The sequence below is a fragment of the Sus scrofa genome, chromosome 11 (assembly GCF_054392235.1).
Source record: "Sus scrofa isolate SSC_HxYL_T2T_F1_AM1 chromosome 11, Sscrofa_HxYL_maternal_Yorkshire_Landrace_v2.0, whole genome shotgun sequence".
NCBI lineage: Eukaryota > Metazoa > Chordata > Mammalia > Artiodactyla > Suidae > Sus > Sus scrofa.
In genome coordinates, this window is record NC_139393.1 from 25,657,599 (window position 1) to 25,676,361 (window position 18,763).

The 18,763-nt window shown below is 42.0% G+C and overlaps 1 protein-coding gene across 2 annotated transcripts in view; it reads left to right on the forward strand.

The window, feature by feature from the left end:
* The window catches only part of VWA8 (von Willebrand factor A domain containing 8), a 545,205-nt gene that overhangs the window by 124,830 nt on the left and 401,612 nt on the right, over positions 1-18,763 (forward strand). For both annotated transcript variants that reach the window (XR_014819568.1, XM_021065625.2), the window contains exons 15-16: positions 7,289-7,457; positions 10,747-10,824. Coding sequence is in view for 1 of the 2 variants with exons in the window: in XM_021065625.2 (XP_020921284.2) it covers positions 7,289-7,457; positions 10,747-10,824 (247 nt within the window). In the remaining variant the exon portion in view is untranslated. The remainder of the gene's footprint in view (positions 1-7,288; positions 7,458-10,746; positions 10,825-18,763) is intronic.

Here is an 18,763-nt window from a genome sequence, read left to right on the forward strand (position 1 = left end):
AAACACACTATTTTCTTATGACTGTGAACAGTTTTTCTCAATTTTGTAGTTAAACACAGTCCCATTATAGAATCTGTCACATTCTGATGGTATGGATTGTTAGTGAGATGAGACTCACTTTTTTGTTTGTTTGTTTTGCTCTTTTTGGAGCCACACCCACAGCATATGGAAGTTCCCAGGCTAGGGGTTAAATTGGAGCTACAGCGGCCACACAGGATCCGAGCTGCATCTGCAGCCTACACCACAGCTCACGGCAATGCTGGATCCTTAACGCATGGAGTGAGGCCAGGGATTGAACCTGCATCCTCATGGATACTAGTCGGATTCATTAACCACTGAGCCACGAAGGGAACTCCCATGGATTATTGGTAAATTTCTTTACCTTTTCCTGATTAACCTTGCTCCAATTTTGTAGCTGACATTTGTCTTTCTGAGAATGAATACATTCTCTTTTAGGGTTGTCATAGGCTAGAGTCTTCCTTTAAGCCACTTGACTATTTCTTTCAAGGCTGTATTCCTTGGATGGAGAACAGGCAGCTTGACTGAAAGGACACAGCATAGCATAAAAAGTGGGAAATTTGTACTCTGTGAGAAAATCAATTTGTTTCATGAGTTATTCTTGTAAATAATGAGACCTATTATCTAGCATTTGTTGATCCTCTATATTGTCCATATCTAATATGTCCTTTTTGGCATTAGCGGATGAACTATAAATTAGAAATTCATAACCCAAGTCATCTATCCTTTTATTCTGTATGTAAGCACAGAATTGAAGTTCAGCAAAGTGATTATTATTTCGCTTCATCTTTAAATAAACTCAGCTATTAATGCTTTGATCTTTGTGGGGGATTTTTGAGATGGAGAGAAAGGTCAAAGGGAGAATGAAGAGAAGTCAGATTTAAGCTTCTTTGCCTCTGACCCAGTGTGGTAAATTAAAACACCTTTTAGCTTTCAGATAAGAACGAGTTTTGTATTGGCGTTTGGCAGGAATCCTTTAGTTACAAGTAATAGCAACAACAACAACAAAAACCACTTAAATTGTGGCAAAAAGGAATTTTAGGTTATCTCACATGTTCAAAAGAAGGGAGAGCTTGCATTTGGGCCTCCAGAAACAACTGGAACCTAGGACTTGAATGTTGTCCAGACTCTGTCTTGCTCTGTACTTCAGCTCTTTGTTTCAAATGTCCCAATACCTGGCACCTAGTAGATCACTGAGTAAACATTTTGGAATAATGAATACATGTGAAACCTAGAATAAATTCTGGAAAAATCAAGGTAAAGTAGTTCTATTAATCCAGTTTTAGATACCTTTCTGAGCCAGCAACGTTTCCTTTGAGGAACCTACTAATTAGGCATACTTTGCCTTTTCATGACAAGTCTGCTACCACTGGGTCTCATAATTAGCAGCTACTAGCCGTGGGCCACCAAGCCTTTCAACTTCATAGTGTGAAACCTAGTTTCTATACAATTATATTTGACTCCTTTGTGGGCCTTCACTGTGTTCTAGTTCTTCACCAAGATCATATACCTTCATCGTTTCCATAGTGCTCTGCAGGTATTCTTTGCAGGTAATGACATAGCTAACGTGCCCTTGGAAAGAGTTGAAGAAAACGTTGGCGTCTCCTTCTGTTGCAAGACCCCAGGAACACTGTGGACGTGGTAGTTAGAAATAGCCTGGTGTCCACGCAAACCCAACACCATGCCTGCATTTCTCACAGGAAATAAGGACCAAAATAGAACTGCTTCCTGTGGCAAGAAAACGTCTTTGGGGAAAGGAGGTGTACAAATACTAGAGGCTTCTAAATGTGTCTCTTCCTGCTGTTGACCAGAGCCTTGATGGGGGGGGTGGGGGAATGAGCATTTCTGTGAATGACTAATAGTTTATTTTACCAAGGAAAGGCTTCTGGTTATCTCAGGGATGCAGTAAAGCCTCAGGGCGTGGTCTCAGTTGTATGCTTTCATTTGCACTTTTATCAATGGTGATTCAAGATTGAAAACAGTTTATAATCTCCCAGTTTTTGTGAATCAGTTGTGAATCACACCTGGACAGTGAAGCATAATCCTCAGTCAGCTGGAGTCCTTGCACCCTTTACTCTTACTCATGTTTGAAGCTGCTTAGGATTTGAGCATTCTTTCCTACCTCTCTCAGAAATCTCAGGATCTCTTTGCTGGAAAATTCGGCCATGTAAATTTTTAACAAAATTCTGGAGTTCCCATCGTGGTGCATCAGAAACGAATCTGACTAGGAAGCATGAGGTTGCGGGTTCGATCCCTGGCCTCGCTCAGTGGGTTAAGGATCCATGGTTGCTGTGAACTGTGGTATAGGCCAGCGGCTGTAGCTCCGATTAGACCCCTAGCCTGGGAACCTCCATATTGCTGTGGTTGTAGCCCTAAAAAAAGGCAAAAAAAAAAAAAAAAATTTTTTTTAACAAAATTCTAGGTAGATGTATGGTATTATGGCAAAGTCTTTGTGTTTGATGCTTAAAGAGCCTTAAGCAAATTCTGATTTTGTAAAATAATCTTAGACATTATTATGGTCAAAGAAATGTTCTAAGCTCTGTGCCTATGAAGGGTCTAATTACTTATTATTGTGTGTAGTGAGTTTTTTTGTGTTGATTCACAAACGTATCAAATATTTGATATGAGAATGCACGGTCTTTCAAAAATTCATTCAAGACCAGCTTTAGACTAAGCTGCTCTACTTTTGGATGGGAAATCATTTTTCTCGGTTCTTCTCTCTTATCTTTGCTTTGTTCTTGCCACCAAAGGTCTTCAAAAATTTTCTTGCAGTGATGGTTTTTAACAGCAACCGTATATTTATTTGTTCACTCGTTTGCTCGTATTTAGCATCTGCTGTCTTCCAGACATTGTGTGGTATAAAGATGAGTTAGGAATGGGTCCGTGCACTTTGCTCCATTGCAACAAAGGGAAAACATGGACAGTGTACAGAACTGCATACCCTCTAAATTCTGAGATGGAACATTAGAATTAGAGCGTGGAAGGCATTACAGAATCCTCTTCTGGTTCATGTAATATCTTTATAAAAAGCTTTGATATCATTGCTTCAAGTTCAAATGTGGCCTATCATTTCCTTCAAGAGATTGAAATGTATTGAAGTCTTTTGTTAATAGTTTTGTTGGGGTATGATTGACGTATTAAAAACTGCCTGTTTAAAGTGTCCAGTTTGCTATTTTTATACACTTCTGACACCATCACGGCAATCAAGAGAATTAATACAGCTGGGATCCCCAAAGTGTCCTCAGACCCCTTCGTAATCCCTCCCTTGTCCCTTCTCACCCTCCTCTCCCACCCCTAGGAATCTGCTTCCCGTTATTCTATATAACCTGCATTTTCTAGAGCTTTATATAATTGGAATCACACAATATGTACTCTTGGGGGCCTGGCTCTTTCACTCAACATAATTCTTTTGAGATCATCCGTGTTACGTGTATTGATAATTCATTCTTTTTATTGCTGAGGAGCCTTGGAAAGTACCTTCCTCCCTAAAAACTTACACCCTCAAACAAATACATTGACCCCCCCCCATCTTTTAATCTTTTAAGTCTTTTTAAAAGATCCTTTTGCTTTTCAAGCTTTCATTCTTTATATAGTAATATCTGTTTATCCGATGTTAATCTGTACCTTTAGTTTCATTTGTTATTTGTTGTTACATTCTAGTAAAATTGAAGTTACCCTCGATTTTCAATTTTAAGAGTGCGTGTTTCCTGATTCTCAATTATTCCCACTTTCTCAGAAGCCTCTGTATTCCCCACCAGTCTGTCAGATCACCTGAAAGTCCGTGGCCAATCCTCAGGCATACTCTGCGCTCTGACTTCCAGACGTGGAGAACCTCACATCATCAGGAAATGCGTTTCCATAGGACCTATTTATATGTAAGGAAGGCTTTGCGGAGAACCTAGCAAACAAAAAGGTCCTTCTCATCCTGTTTTTCAGTAGTTTTGATGCCTGTTTGTATAGTCAGCATAGGCTTCTCTGCCTGACCCATGAGGTCCCTCAGAAACCGCTCACTTTTTTGTTTTTTTTTTTTAGGGCTGCACCCATGGAAGTTCCCAGGCTAGATAGAATCAGAGCTACAGCTGCAGCTGCCGACTACACCACAGCTCAGGGCAATCAATGCCAGATCCTTAACCCACTGATGGAGGCCAGGGATCGAACCCACATCCTCATGTATCCTAGTTGGGTTCGTTACCACTGAGCCACAGTGGGAACTCCCAGAAACTGCTTGCTTAAAAATGGACCAGCTCACTTGGGTTCTCTGCTAGAATCAGCACCAAAGAGCAAGCAAGCCACACACGAGGTACCTCAGAAGCAATGACCATCGCCTATGTAAGTGTAAACCAACTAGCTTGCTTTCATGGGACTTGTTCTTGTGGGACTAGATTTACAGCTCAACTGTGGCACCTATTTCCTGACCTGTGGGTTCAAGGATGTAAACTGGACTTCCCCTTTCGGCTTGCCTGCTGGATTTTGGCTTTGGTGGTGCCTGAATTTAGTATCCCTCTCTGTCTTGAGTTAAAGACTGTATCTGCAGCAGAGCACAAATACGCAGGCTCTGTGTTTCTCCCACCCTCTTTCCTCCCAGCTGAGAGAGGAGGATCAAGGATGAAGCTAACATCTGTGGCTGGGCCATGAAGCAGACTCTTCTGGATTATAGCAAACCACTGAGCAGAAGTGGAAAATGAAATGACCTTCCCTTTTAGCCTTTAAATCAGAGAATTTTCTCTGTCCAGGTTCTGTCATATGACTACTGAACTGCTAGCAATCCTGAGCGATCATGTTCTCCTCCGGACTTTCAGGCACCATCCGTGTTGTCATCTTTTCCTAGACCACCCCCTCTGGATGGATCATCCTCATGCCATGCTTGAATATCTATAAGTCTTTCCTTTTTTTTTTTCTTCTTAGAGACATAAAATGATATTTGGTACTTTTTATGAATTCACCCAGACTCTAAATATGGTCATATCTAGGAGTTCCCGTCGTGGCTCAGTGGTTAACGAATCCGACTAGGAACCATGAGGTTGCGGGTTCAGTCCCTGGCCTTGCTCAGTGGGTTAAGGATCCGGTGTTGCCATAAGCTTCGGTGTAGGTTGCAGACGTGGCTCGGATCCCGCGTTGCTGTGGCTCTGGCGTAGGCCGGTGGCTACAGTTCCGATTCAACCCCTAGCCTGGGAACCTCCATATGCCGCGGGAGCGGCCCAAGAAATATATATATATATATGGTCATATCTAAAAATTGCTTTAGCCTGGTTTGCAAATTATGCTGTGGCCCCCTTAAATGATAGACCATACAGCCAGGGACTCAGTATCCTTACATGTTGTATTGGGCAGACTTCTTTTCATGTGAGATCTTCAGAGTATTTATCTGATTCTCTCTCCACGTGTCCTATCTCCTGATATTCTTGCTGCTCACTTAATTGTTGAGTTCTATGGTAATAGTTAACGGCAGCGAAGCAATGCCATTTATGTCCCTTTGTTTTTATTTTTCTGAAGATCCTGGCAAGTGTTTGAGTCTCATCTCTCCTTTCTCAGCAAGGATGAGATAACCCTCCAAAGGTATATTTGCAAGGGTATTTTTTGAGAATTGATAAGAACTTGACTATATCACCCATGATTAGATCATGATAAAGAGCTTCTAGCGTCTTCAAAATCTACTCAAGTCATTTCACAAACCCTGGGAAGTCTTATCTTATTCCCCCGTGTGGCCTAGGTTATTTGTATGCTCAGATTCCTTAGCAAAGATTTATCGAAGAGGTCACTTTAAAAGGCATATTGTTTCCTATAAAATGACAGAAGGGTGGAATTCCCTGGTAGCCTAGAGGTTAAGGATCCTGCCTTGTCACTTCTGTGGCTCTGGTTTGATCCCTGGCCCTGGGATGTGGCCAGAAAAAAAAAATAAATAAAATAATAATAATAAAGTGACAGAAGGGTGAATTATATAAAAGTTAACATTTCTCTACCTTTTTAAGACCTAAATATTCTTATTGCCAATTCAAATTTTAATTTTAATCCAATCCCTTACACTGCTTAAATTTTCTGTATTGTCAAAAGTCTCATCCTGGATCATACTTCTTGGTCTTTCTGTGATTGATGCAGAGGGGGTTCCTTGAAAAACAGGAGATTCTGAGTAACGGCAGGGAACCTATATATGGACTATGTGGGATTTGGTTTCAAGGGACTATGGAGAATTTTTTTTTCTTTTTTTTTGGTAAAGCAAAAGAGATTTATGAAGGCATCAGAGGCACACAGGCTGAGCTCAGGATGGCACCAGCCCTGACTGTGAGAAAGTGCTAAGCTTGTAAAGGATCTGTGGCAGGAATCTGTGGCTGGATGGAGTTCATGGCGGGAACGATGAAGGAGGAAGGAAAGGTCAAGGGAGGGGTAGGGCGTCGAGTCCCTGACTGAGGGCAGTGAATCCTTGTAGGTGGTTATTCTATGCTCCACATTCCGGGTAAGGGTGTAGATCTTATGCTGGGCGGTACTCATGTCCACAGCAGGTCTCCATGTGAATAATCACATTTGAGGGTGGAGGAGGGGGGTCTGTCTCATCCTCCTGGGAACCTATCATTCCAGCCTTTTGTTATATGGGATGGGGCGATGCTCCGATCTTCTGTAGCTACTCCCTGCTGGCTAGGGGCGACCAGCACTGGGTGGCTGGACTTGGTAGCTTCCATCTTGATGTGGCCTCTTCTTTGTCTTCTGGAGTAGTTTCCAGTGCATTTGGTCGAAGGCTGTTCAGCATTGAGTTGTGATTCTGTTGTTTTTATGAGAGAAGGTGAGTTCCAGTCCTTCTATTGCACCATCTTAATCCCGTCTGGAGAAAATGTACTGTAGGCATAACAACAAATCCAAAACACTAGTTTGTGCCAGGGATGGAGTTTTCATCAGTGGATATGTAACATCCTATATTAGCAGTTGCTGAGACTTCTTTTGTTTTAATCTTAGGTTTTTAGATAGCACGGAGAATTGTATTCAGTGTCCTATGATAAACCATAATGGAAACTGATATTTTTTCAAAAAGAATGTATATATGTGCAGTGGAATCGCCTTGCTGTACAGCAGAAATTAACACAACATTACACATCAACAATACTTCAATATCAAAAAATATTTTAAAAAACAGAAGGTCCTGACTTTTTTTGTAAAGCTTGTTTTTTGGATAAGAGTTTTGACTGTATTATATAGCCTCATTATTGTTTAGGCTTTAGCTACCATGACCTAATTTCTAACATGAAATGTTCTATTTTTTGAAAATTTTGTTCCCTTTTAGATCAATTTTTCCCATCCACCCCTCCTTCAGAATCATCGCTTTGGCAGAACCCCCTGTTATTGGAAGCACAACACAGCAGTGGCTGGGACCAGAATTCTTAACCATGTTCTTTTTCCATTACATGAAACCACTTGTCAAGAGTGAAGAAATCCAAGTGATTAAGGAAATGGTAAGAATGAGGCCAGCACTAGCCTGTTGCCTTCAGCTATTCTCTTTTTAAGGCATTCTTGACACCTGCTTGAGCAGAGTTGGATATTTTGGGCTCTGTCTATTTCCACATTTCCTCCTAAAATGGTTCTCAGACATCCACATTTTTCAGAATCATCTAGGGGGCTTGCTAAATGACATATTGCTGAGTTGGTAGTTCTGGGATGGCACATGAGAATCTGTACCATCAGGTACCATCAAGCGATGCTGATGGCCCTGGTCTGGGGGCCACACTTCGAAACCCATGAATGTAGGCTGGCTCTCCTTTTTTCTCAGGTGGAGGCAGTTTGGGGATTCCTTTTCCTTTCTTTAACGGTCAGCTGAATGCGACTATTTTAAGTTCCTACTATTAGAGGAGGCTAAATATATTTTAGTTCCTTAGATTTTATAGAAAATACTGGAGGGGGATGGATGGGGAGCTTGGGGTTAGTAGATCCAAACTATTAGATTTAGAATGGATGGACAACGAGCTCCTACTGTCTAGCACAGGAAATTGTGTACAATCTCGGGATAGAACATGATGGGGGATGATAAGAGAAAAAGAATGTATATATTGGAGTTCCCGTCGTGGCTCAGTGGTTAACGAATCCGACTAGGAACCATGGGGTGTGGGTTCGGTCCCTGGCCTCGCTCAGTGGATTAAGGATCTGGCATGGCCGTCAGCTGTGGTGTAGGCCACAGACGTGGCTCGGATCCCATGTTGCTGTGGCTCTGGCGTAGGCCGGTGGCTACAGCTCTGATTCGACCCCTACCTTGGGAACCTCCATATGCCATGGGAGCAGCCCAAGAAAATGGCAAAAAAAAAGACAAAAAAGAAAAAAAAGAATGTATATATATGCATGACTGGTTCACTTTGCTGTACAGCAGAAATTGGCACAACATTGTAAATCAACTATACTTTATTTTTAAAAAATGAGAAACAAAGGAGTTGAAAATCCACTTCCATGGTCATAGCAATAAAAAGAAAATTATCCCCTCAGGGAGTTTCCTTCATGACCCAGTGGTTAAGCTACACAACTAGGATCCATGAGGATGCAGGATTCGATCCCTGGCCTTGTTCAGTGGGTTGAGGATCTGGCATTGCCGTGAGCCGCGGTGTAGGTCACAGACACAGCTCAGATCCCGAGTTGCTGTGGCCGTGGTGTAGTCCAGCGGCCACAGCTCCAATTTGACCCCTACCTTAGGAACTTCTATATGCTGCAGGTGTGGCCCTAAAAGCAAAAAGAAAAAGAAAAAAGGAAAATTATCCCCTCAAAGTTTTTTTTCTTAATTGAAAAGAAAAGAAAATACTAAGTAGTCCTGGAGGTAGTCCTGGTCCCCTCAGGATTGTAATATATCCTATATTTAAGTGGGTAGTTGTCTGGTGGTTTGTGGTGTATGTAATCTGTTGTTTCAGGGTCTGCCTTCACCAAGTATTGTGTTTAGCACTTTTGGAGTTCTAGAACTGCGCTGTTTGGTGTCGTAGCACTGCCCAGTTTCTCAGTCCTATTTCAAGTGACTGATAGCATAGATAAAGAACGTTCCCACGTCACCATAGAAAGTTCTATTGACAGTACTAGCCTAGATCATTGATAATTACCATTTTGCATAAGTGCACCCATCCCCTTTGAAATAGCAGAATGAACCGATTAATTCGAGATCTTATGAGCATGGTTATGGATAAGCTCGTAAACGTTAAAGTCAAACATCTTGGCTTTAAATGTCAAAGCCACTACTTATGAGCTTCTAGATCTTGGTTGGGTAAATTACTCAACCACGGTCTCTTCATCTGAAAATGGAAACAGTCCTACTTCTCATGTCCCATGTTGATTTAAAGACTACATGGGTGTGTGTTGAAGAGAACTTTGCATTTTAAAAGGTCCAGTTACCTCAATGATCAAAGAAACCGTGAGCAGTTTGTTTCTGAAATCATCACATTATACCAGTCATTATTCTACCATCTTCTTCTGCTCTTTTTAAATTAGAATTTTATGGGGGTTTTTTGTTTTGTTTTGTTTTTTGTTTGTTTTTTTTGTTTTGTTTTGTTTTTGTCTTTTTGTCTTTTTGCCATTTCTTGGGCTGTTCCCACGGCCTATGGAGGTTCCCAGGGTAGGGGTCAAATCGGAGCCATAGCCGCAGGCCTACACCAGAGCCACAGCAACTCGGGATCCAAGCCGTGTCTGCGACCTACACCACAGCTCACGGCAATGCTGGATCCTTAACCCACTGAGTGAGGCTAGGGATCGAACCCGCAACCTCATGGTTCCTAGTCGGATTCGTTAACCACTGAGCCACGATGGGAGCTCCTAAATTAGAATTTTAAATTTGGTACTGTTTATGTAAAAATTTCTTAAAATTCAATTCAAATAAATACTATGTGAGATTAAAATTAGTATAGCTAAAAGCAACCAGTGTGTGTTTGGCGGCAGCTGTTCTTCAGAGTTCATTGATAAATAGATCGTGCCCCCCAAGTACGTGGTTTTAAAGCCCTTGAACACATGGACAGCTTGAGCATCCACCCTTTATAGAAGAGTACTTTATGTCACTTAGTAGACAGAGATGTAAGATACCCACTAAATGAAGAAGTTTATTTTCAGTAAGAAAAATGCCTAAATTAGAGTTGAGGCTACCATAAAAGGATATGTGAAAAGGTTCTTTTTTCTTAATGAATGTAGGCTGAAATATGAAGTTTATGGTATGGGTACACTAGTTGCCAGTTTTTAACTGAATTAGAAGCTCCTTTCAGTTTTATCCTGGTGATGGAATTGGAAATGAAGAGTGGCCTGGTTTTAGCCACCGGATTTTTAAGGAGTGAGCAGAGAGGAAAATGTTTCCAGAGAAGAATAAATAAGCAGATTTATCCAAAAGTTAAACATGAGGGAGTTCCCATGTGGCACAGCAGAAACAAATCCCACTAGGATCCATGAGGTTGTGGGTTCGATCCCTAGCCTCTATCAGTGGGTTAAGGATCCAGCATTGCCGTGAGCTGTGGTGTAGGTTGCAGACATGGCTTGGGTGTGGCATTGCTGTGGCTCTGGCGTAGGCCGGCGGCTACATCTCCAATTGGTCCCCTAGCCTGGGAACCTCCATGTGCCACAGGTGAGGCCCTAAAAAGACGAAAAGACAAAAAACAAAAGTGAAACATGATACCTTTAAGTAGAGACTTTCTAAAAATATAATTCCAAGATTATTTGATAAGTAGCCATGATTTCTGGTTGACTGATCCAAGATCCCAATTTATTCTTTCTTTCCTTAATTCTCTCTTAATACAGGTCCCCAGTATACCTCAGGAAGCTTTGGACAAATTGTTGTCATTTACACACAAACTCAGAGAGACACAGGATCCAACAGTAAGTCTGGGCTCTTTCCCATAGGATTTTCTGTTGTTGACATGCTGCTCCTTTAAGTTCTTAGAGTTCAGTGCTTTCAAATATATTTTTTTAAGCTGATAATTTTTATCCCTTAGGCTATGCTCTCTCCGATGTGTATATCTTACTCTTTCAGTGATTAACATTTTTTCCAGCTCCTCGTGGCTGGTGTCATAGGAAACAACTTTTGGCTCTCGGGGAGTCCTTGGGGATCCCTGGGGGTTTGGCTCTATTCCTCTGTCTTCTGTACTCAGCAAGCTTATCTCATCTATTCTTTTTTCTTTCTTTTTCTTTTTATGGCTGCACCTGCAGCATATGGAAGTTCCCTGACTAGGGGTCGAATTGGGGCTGGAACTGGGGTCTACACCACAGCCATGGCAACACCAGATCCAAGTTGCGTCTGCAACCTATGCCGAAGCTGAAGGCAACACCGGAAGCTTAACCCACTGAGCGAGGCCAGGGATTGAACCTTAGTCCTCATAGAGACAACATCAAGTCCTTAACCCACTGAGCCACAACGGGAACTTCCTCATCTGTTCTTTATGGGTTCAAGTATCACCTCTGTGTTAACGCCTCCAACTTTATCTTCCACTTCTAACTTCTCTTTCCTCATCGACCCTGTTTCTGACTGCACTTATAGTCTGGGATGGTATAAGGGTAGAAAGCATTTCCCTTCTTCCCTTTTAGGTCCTTTGGCCTAATAATTATATTGACAAGAGATGGATTAATAGGAAAAACAAACACATTTAATTGTGTATATGCAGAAGCCCCATAAAATTTTGACCCAAGTGGGCGATGACCAAAGCAGGCAGCTTTTTTCCCTTTTAGACAAAGAAAGAATAAAATTATGAAGCGTTAAGACAAAGAAGTATGGGCTTGGACTAGTTATTAAGTGAAGAAGTAATAAGGTTTGTTTATATTACCTTCTCAGCCCTAAGCTTCCTATTTCTCATGATAAGGATGCCTTCAGCCCTCCTGGTACAGAGCGGGCACCCATAGGACATTTATCTCCTGCTTTCAGGGGACAAAGGAGCATCAGAGTGTCCTTCTTGCACCAGCTATTTCTTAAATAACTTTAAATCAAGATATCCACATGGGAGTTGCTGTTGTGGCTCAGCGGAAATGAACCGGACTAGTATCCAAGAGGATGTGGGTTCAATCCCTTGCCTCGCGCCCTGTGTTAAGGATCTGGCGTTGCCATGGGCTGTGGTGTAGGTTGCAGATGCGGCTCAGATCCCGAGTTACTGTGGCTGTGGTGTGGGCCGGTAGCTGTAGCTCCAGTTTACTAGCTTGGGGACTTCCATATGCTGCACCAGTGGCCCTAAAAAGCAAAAACAAACAAACAAATAAATAATAAAACAAACCAAAATAATCAATACGTCAAAACAGGAGATTTGGGGCTGGCACATTTTGCTTCCTTTTTAAAAAAGTTTCTTGCATTGCTTTTATTTTAACATCCACATTTAAAAACATTTCAATATTGTAACAAAAATTTCTCCCTGCTTTCAAAAGTCCAATAAAATCAATGTCATTCGAGCTGTATTAGGGATAAGAGGAAAAGTTAGTTTTCAATCTGATGTCTTTAAGAAATATTTAATACTTTACAAAGCCCAAGGCAAATTATGTATTTGCCTACAAAAAGGATGAAAAGACTAATGAAAATGTTATTTTCTTTGGGCTGGAATTTTAACACCTAAGTCTCGTTATCCCATGTCAGTCAGAAGCATGATTGTTATACACATGTGGCTATACTTGCATTTAAGTGCAAAAAGTAAAAAATGAATTATTCTTTAATAAAAGCAGTTTGATAAGAAAGTCTTTTAAAACACAGGGCATGGGGAATAAAAAAAGAGAGTCTTGATGTATTAAAAAGTTGGAAACTCCTGGGTATGTTGGGAAGAGCAAGGGCTGCCACTAACTCTGAGCATCAGTGTTCTCATCTATAAAATGGGAAATGCCATCTACCTCATAAGGAGGTTGCAGTGATTAAACATGAAAATGCAGAAGTTTCCGTCTTGGCTCAGTGGTTAACAAACCTGACTGGTATCCATGAGGACGAGGGTTCAATCCCTGGCCTCCCTCACTGGGTTGAGGATCTGACGTTGCGGTGAGTTGTGGTGTAGGTCGCAAACACGGCTCAGACCTGGTGTTGCTGTGGCTGTGGTGTAGGCCAGCAGCTACAGCTCCGATTCAACCCCTAGCCTGGGAACCTCCATAGGCCATGGGTACAGCCCCAAAGAGACAAAAAGACCAACAACAACAACAACAACAACAAAAAGTATATAAAGAATCTGCTCCTTAGTTGTGGCTTAGTAAATGTTAGTTTCTTTCACTTCTTAACTCTGGCATCGCTCCAGATTCACCATATTTTACACAACTAACCTGTCCTTCCCTTTAAATCTATTTCTATTTCTTATTTAATTCCTGACTTTGTTAATAATCTGTCTACCAAATTACCTAAATTAGAAACCTTGGCATCATTGTAGACACCTTGCTTTCCCACTATCTCCACTTCACCCCAAAACAAATTCCATCATTTTAATGTCTGTTTTCTTAACTTTTGTCAATCATTGTCCTAGTATTGGGTTTCATAATCTTTCTCCTGGAATATCGTTTTTTGTTTTTTTTGTTTTGTTTTGTTTTTCTTTTTCTTTTGTTTTATGGCTGCACCTGCGGCATACAGAGTTCCCAGGTTAGGGGTCGAATCAGAGCTACAGCTGCAGACCTATGCCACAGTCACAGCAACGCAGGATCCTTAACCCACTGGGTGAGGCCAGGGATCGAACCCACATCCTCAGAGAGACAGCATCGGGCTCTTAACCCACTGAGCCACAATGGGAACTCCCTATTTCCTTTTGACTGCCCTCCCCTCCAGTAGTTCATTCCTTACACGGCCCTGGATTACTTTCCTATGGCTGTTTTAACAGATTACCATAAACTCGTGGTTTATGATGACAGAAATTTATTTTCTCACAGATCTGGAGGCCAGAAGACTGGACTGGGTGTCGCTGAGCTGAAATCAAGGGGTCAGCAGGATGGCACTCGTAGGGACTCAGTGGGAGAATCCATTCTTGGCCCTTCCAAGGCCAATTTTCTAGCAGCTGTCAGCATTCCTTGACTTTTGACTTCATCGCCTTAATTTCTGCCTGCATTTCCCCATCACTTCTCTTCTGTGTGTCTATGTCTGATCTTTCTCTGTCTCCCTTTTACGAGGACACATGTGGTGTTCCCTTGGCTCAGAAAGCAACATGTTTGCTCCCACACCCCTTTTGGATTTGCTCAAATGTCATCTTATCAGTGAGGCTTTCCTGAAGCCCTCTGCTTAGAATCGCATCTCCTCCCATTTCATTCTTTCTGCTTTAAAGTTCTTCATAAGACTCATCACCCTCTGACACAAAACACATGTTTTACTCACTCTTTTTTTTTTCTTTTTCTTTCCTTCTTTCCTTCCTTCCTTCCTTTTTTCTTTCTTTCTTCCTTTTTTCTTTCTTTCTTTCTTTCTTTCTTTCTTTCTTTCTTTCTTTCTTTCTTTCTTTCTTTCTTTCTTTCTTTCTTTCTTTCTTCCTTCCTTCCTTCCTTCCTTTTTTCTTTCTTTCTTTCTTTCCTTCCTTCCTTCCTTCCTTCCTAGGGCCACTTCCGCAGCACATGGAGGTTCCCAGGCTAATTGGAGCTATAGCCACCAGCCTACAAGAGCAATGCGGGATCTGAGCCGAGTCTTCGACCTACACCACAGCTCACAGCAACGCCGGATCCTTAACCCCCTGAGCGAGGCCAGGGATCGAACCCGCAACCTCATGGTTCCTAGTTGGATTTGTTAACCACTGAGCCACAACAGGAACTCCTCTTTCTTTCTTTTCTTTTCTTTTCTTTTTTTTTTAAGGGCCGAACCCATGGCATATGGAATTTCCCAGGCTAGGGGTTTGAATCAGAGCTGTAGCTGCCGGCCTGCACCACAGCCACAGCAACTCGAGATCCGAGCCTCATCTGCAACCTATACCACAGCTCACGGCAACACTGGATCCTTAACCCACTAACGAGGCCAGGGATCAAACCCAGGCCCTCAAGGATACTAGTTGGATTTATTTCTGCCACGTCACAACGGGAACTCCATACTTACTTATTTTTTTTACTGTTTCCTTTGCTCAGTTTTGCAATGGCAGGGGGTTTTGTGTTGGTCCTTGCTATGTCCCCTGCATCTAAAACTTTGCCGACTATGTGGTAGATGTTCAAAGTTCCTGTTGTGGCACAGCACAAACGAATCTGACTAGTATCCATGAGGATGTGGATTCAATCCCTAGCTTCACTCAGTGAGTTAAGGATCTGGCATTGTCGTGAGCTGTGGTATAGGTCTTGGACGTGGCTCAGATCTGGTGTTGCTGTGGCTTGTGGTGTATGCCAGCAGCTGTAGCTCCAATTCATCCCCTAGCTTAGGAACTTCCATATGCCACAGGTGCAGCCCTAAAAAAAGCAAAAAAAAAGCAAAAAAAAAAAAAAAGGCTGTTAAATAAATGAATGAATGACTCTTCTATATTATCTCTGGAGTGATCGTTCCCAAATCTAGTTCATAAGGTCTTCCCCTGACTTAAAACTGCTAAGGGATGGATTCTCTTTGCCTGGAGACTGGAGGACAAGGACCTACTTAGTGTGCCCGAGACTCCCCCTGACCCTAAGCTGCTTTTCCAGCCTCATTTCCTCCAGCCTCTCTGGAAGCACCTCAGCTCCACCACACTTCCCTTTCTGCTGTTTTCCATGTACCCAAATCCTCTGCTTTAGTGTGTTTTTGTTTGTTTGCTTTTTGGGGCCGCACCCGCAGCATATGAAGGTTCCCAGGCTAGGCGTCTAATTGGAGCTACAGCTGCCGACCTACACCACGGCCACAGCAAGGCAGGATCCCAGCTGTGTCTGCAACCTACACCACAGCTCAGAGATCGAACCCACATCGGCATGGTTCCTCCTTGGATTCGTTTCCGCTGCGCCACGACAGGAACTCTCTCTGCTTTAGTTAGGTGATGCTGGAGTGCGCTCTCTCCCTGTCCAGGGTCCCTCAGTCCCTGTTCTGACGGGTCTCTCCCAGCCCCCGAAGGCGGAAGAAACCTTCATCACCACTCTGCTCTCTTGACACTTGCATGAGCTTCTGATACTGACCTATTGCCGCTGTATCACAGTTTATTTTTGTCTCACCCGTGCGTATTTGAACTCCCCGAAGGGGAAGCCAATGTTGTTGCTCCTTTCCTTCCCCTTTCGCATCCTGGTGCCTGGCCCAGAGTAGAAACATCACAAATGGTTGCTGAATGCCCGAATCAGTTGATTAATTAATTAGTTATTCATTTGCTAATAGATTTTCTCTAGGGTTTTCTCTCCTGGAGAACATTACATTTTCCTAAAAAGTTCTTTAAAAGGAAAAAGAGAACATTCAGTTTGAATAATTTTTGATCAGACCCTTTATATTTTTGAGAAGGAGTGCTATGATTAATCATGTTGATCCAAAAAAACCCATGAGGTGTGCTCTTAAATTGAATAACCATGGTAACTAAGTGGATGTGCTCACATCTCACCCTTTTTTTTTTCTTTTTTTTTTTTTTTTGCGAGATAAAACTGCAGTTTTCGAAATTAGATCTTATAAATGTTAAGCACATTAGGGTTTTTAAATTGCAGTCTCAATTTTTAATTGGTCATAATGTGAGAACAGAAATAGCCAAACCTTTTACTCAACACTTAAATGGCTCGACTTAAAGCGGTCTTTCTGGTTTAACAGTGGATGCTATTATAAAGCATTTGGGCATTATCAACTGATTTGGTATTTTTCAAATTCATGAGGAGACCTTACTGATCCCTGGAATGGAATGAAATGTGAAGCCTGAACTCAGTGTCATGCTTGGAAGAAGATTAAAATATTATAACCTGGAAAGTTACTGTTTTTTGTTCTGTTTTTTTTTTTTTTTGTGTCTTTTTAGGGCCACACCCACGGCATATGGAGGATCCCAGGCTAGGGGTCCAATAGGAGTTGTAGCCACCGGCCTACACCACAGCCACAGCCACAGCCACGACGGATCCGAGCCACATCTGCGACCTACACCACAGCTTATGGCAACGGAGGATCCTTCACCCACTGAGCAAGGCCAGGGATCGAACCTGCATCCTCGTGGATGCTAGTCAGATTTGTTTCCGCTGAGCCATGACAGGAACTCCTACTGTATTGGTTTAATAGGATTCCTGCCATAAGAAATCTCTGGTTGGAATCATTTGTCAGACATTTTCCATGATTAAAAGAGGAATTTTTCCTGGCCTCAAGTATTAAGGATGGGAATGGCTGCATCACCTTTCACTTCTCATCCTGGCTGAAACAATCTTATCCTTGATTCTTCCCCCTTTCTCACATCCTTTGAAACATTTGTTCGATCCCTTCTCCCCATTCTTATTGCCAGTCCTGTAGGACTTTATCTTTAAATAGGCAGATAAGGGAGGTAGCTTTCTGTGTCCGGTCTTAGTTCTCTCTGTCCTTCAACTGCTTTACCTGCTACTTCAGCCTTAGTGTTTCTGAAATCATGTAGTAACATGTAACAGAGTAACAAGTAACAAAGTCCTATTGCCTTTAGAAGAAAGATCGAACTCCTCAAAATGTGAGTCACAGGTCTTTATTATTTGCCAACAAGCTTTCCAGCGGGACCCTCTAGGAAAGCTGGGCTGGTTTCCTCCCATTCTGCACACATCTCTGTTCCTGTTGCTTTCAGGCCTTTGTTCATAGCTTGTTTCTCCTGCCCACTCGAACATGTTAAGCCCTAGAGCTGTTGTCAGGTGCTCCGCTTATTTTGGCATTAACTTATGTGCTATTTTGAACTGCAGTGTATGTTTCTTATGTTTCGATATTGTCTCCGTGTCTAGAATGCAAATTTGTTGAAAAAGCATGAACCAAATGTTGCCTTCCAAGTTCTTTGAAAGTTAGAATGTGTTTTTTAATGGAAAAAAAGGTTAGTCTTTCTAAATGGTAGTCAAGCTCCTAACCTAGTGCCCAAAGGACTATATAACCCAAGCTGTAGCGAAAATATAATGCTAGTAACGGCAGACCAGCATCTCGTGAAGCTGTGAAATACATGAGGAGGGAGAAGTTGATTCATTTTTTTCTTCCTGGGGACATATAGCCAGGACCTTAAGCAAAGGGCTAAAAGGAACAAATATACAAAGTAGCTTTGGCCTCCATACCCACTCATTCCAAACCCTTTGTTAATTTCATAGAGTCCCTTTCTCCTTTTCCTTAGGTTTCTTTCCCTTTACTGTCCTTGTCACACTCTGTGACATGTCACCCTGGCCTCTTCTGTCCTCCCAATGGGCCAGTTGCTTCAAAAGTTCTTTCCTTCTGTAGTTTTTCAGTGAAAACCACTGCTTTCTAATGCTGCTGGTCTAAGTTAGGAATTAGACCAGTAATAATCTGATACATTAAATTCCTTTTAATGTGTAGGTCCCTTTCCCTTCCTCTGTCAGGTTTTTTTCATTTTGAAGAGACTGACTTCTAATGATAATTGCTGCCAATTCTTGGGCACTCATATGTGTCTGACCTCAGCTAAGTGCTTTAGAATAATTTTCTAACTTAATTCTCATACTCATAATGCCTTGAAAGGGAAGGCATTATTACTTCCATCTTAAAGATGTGGAAACTGGGGCTTAAAGAGTTGAAGTAATTTGCCAAGGTCACACAGCTAATAAAGGGATTTGTCTGACTCCAAACCTTATAAATTTTACTATTACATTATGCTGCCTGCTAAGATAACTTCAAATTCAAGTCAGCAAATATGTATTGGTACTTACCACATCCTGAGTCCTATACTAGCAGCTTAGTTAACGGGATTTGGAGAAGAGTAAGAACACAAAGTGAAATTATTCTGACAGTGTAAAGGAAGGATTCCAAACTGCAAGTTGCTACTCA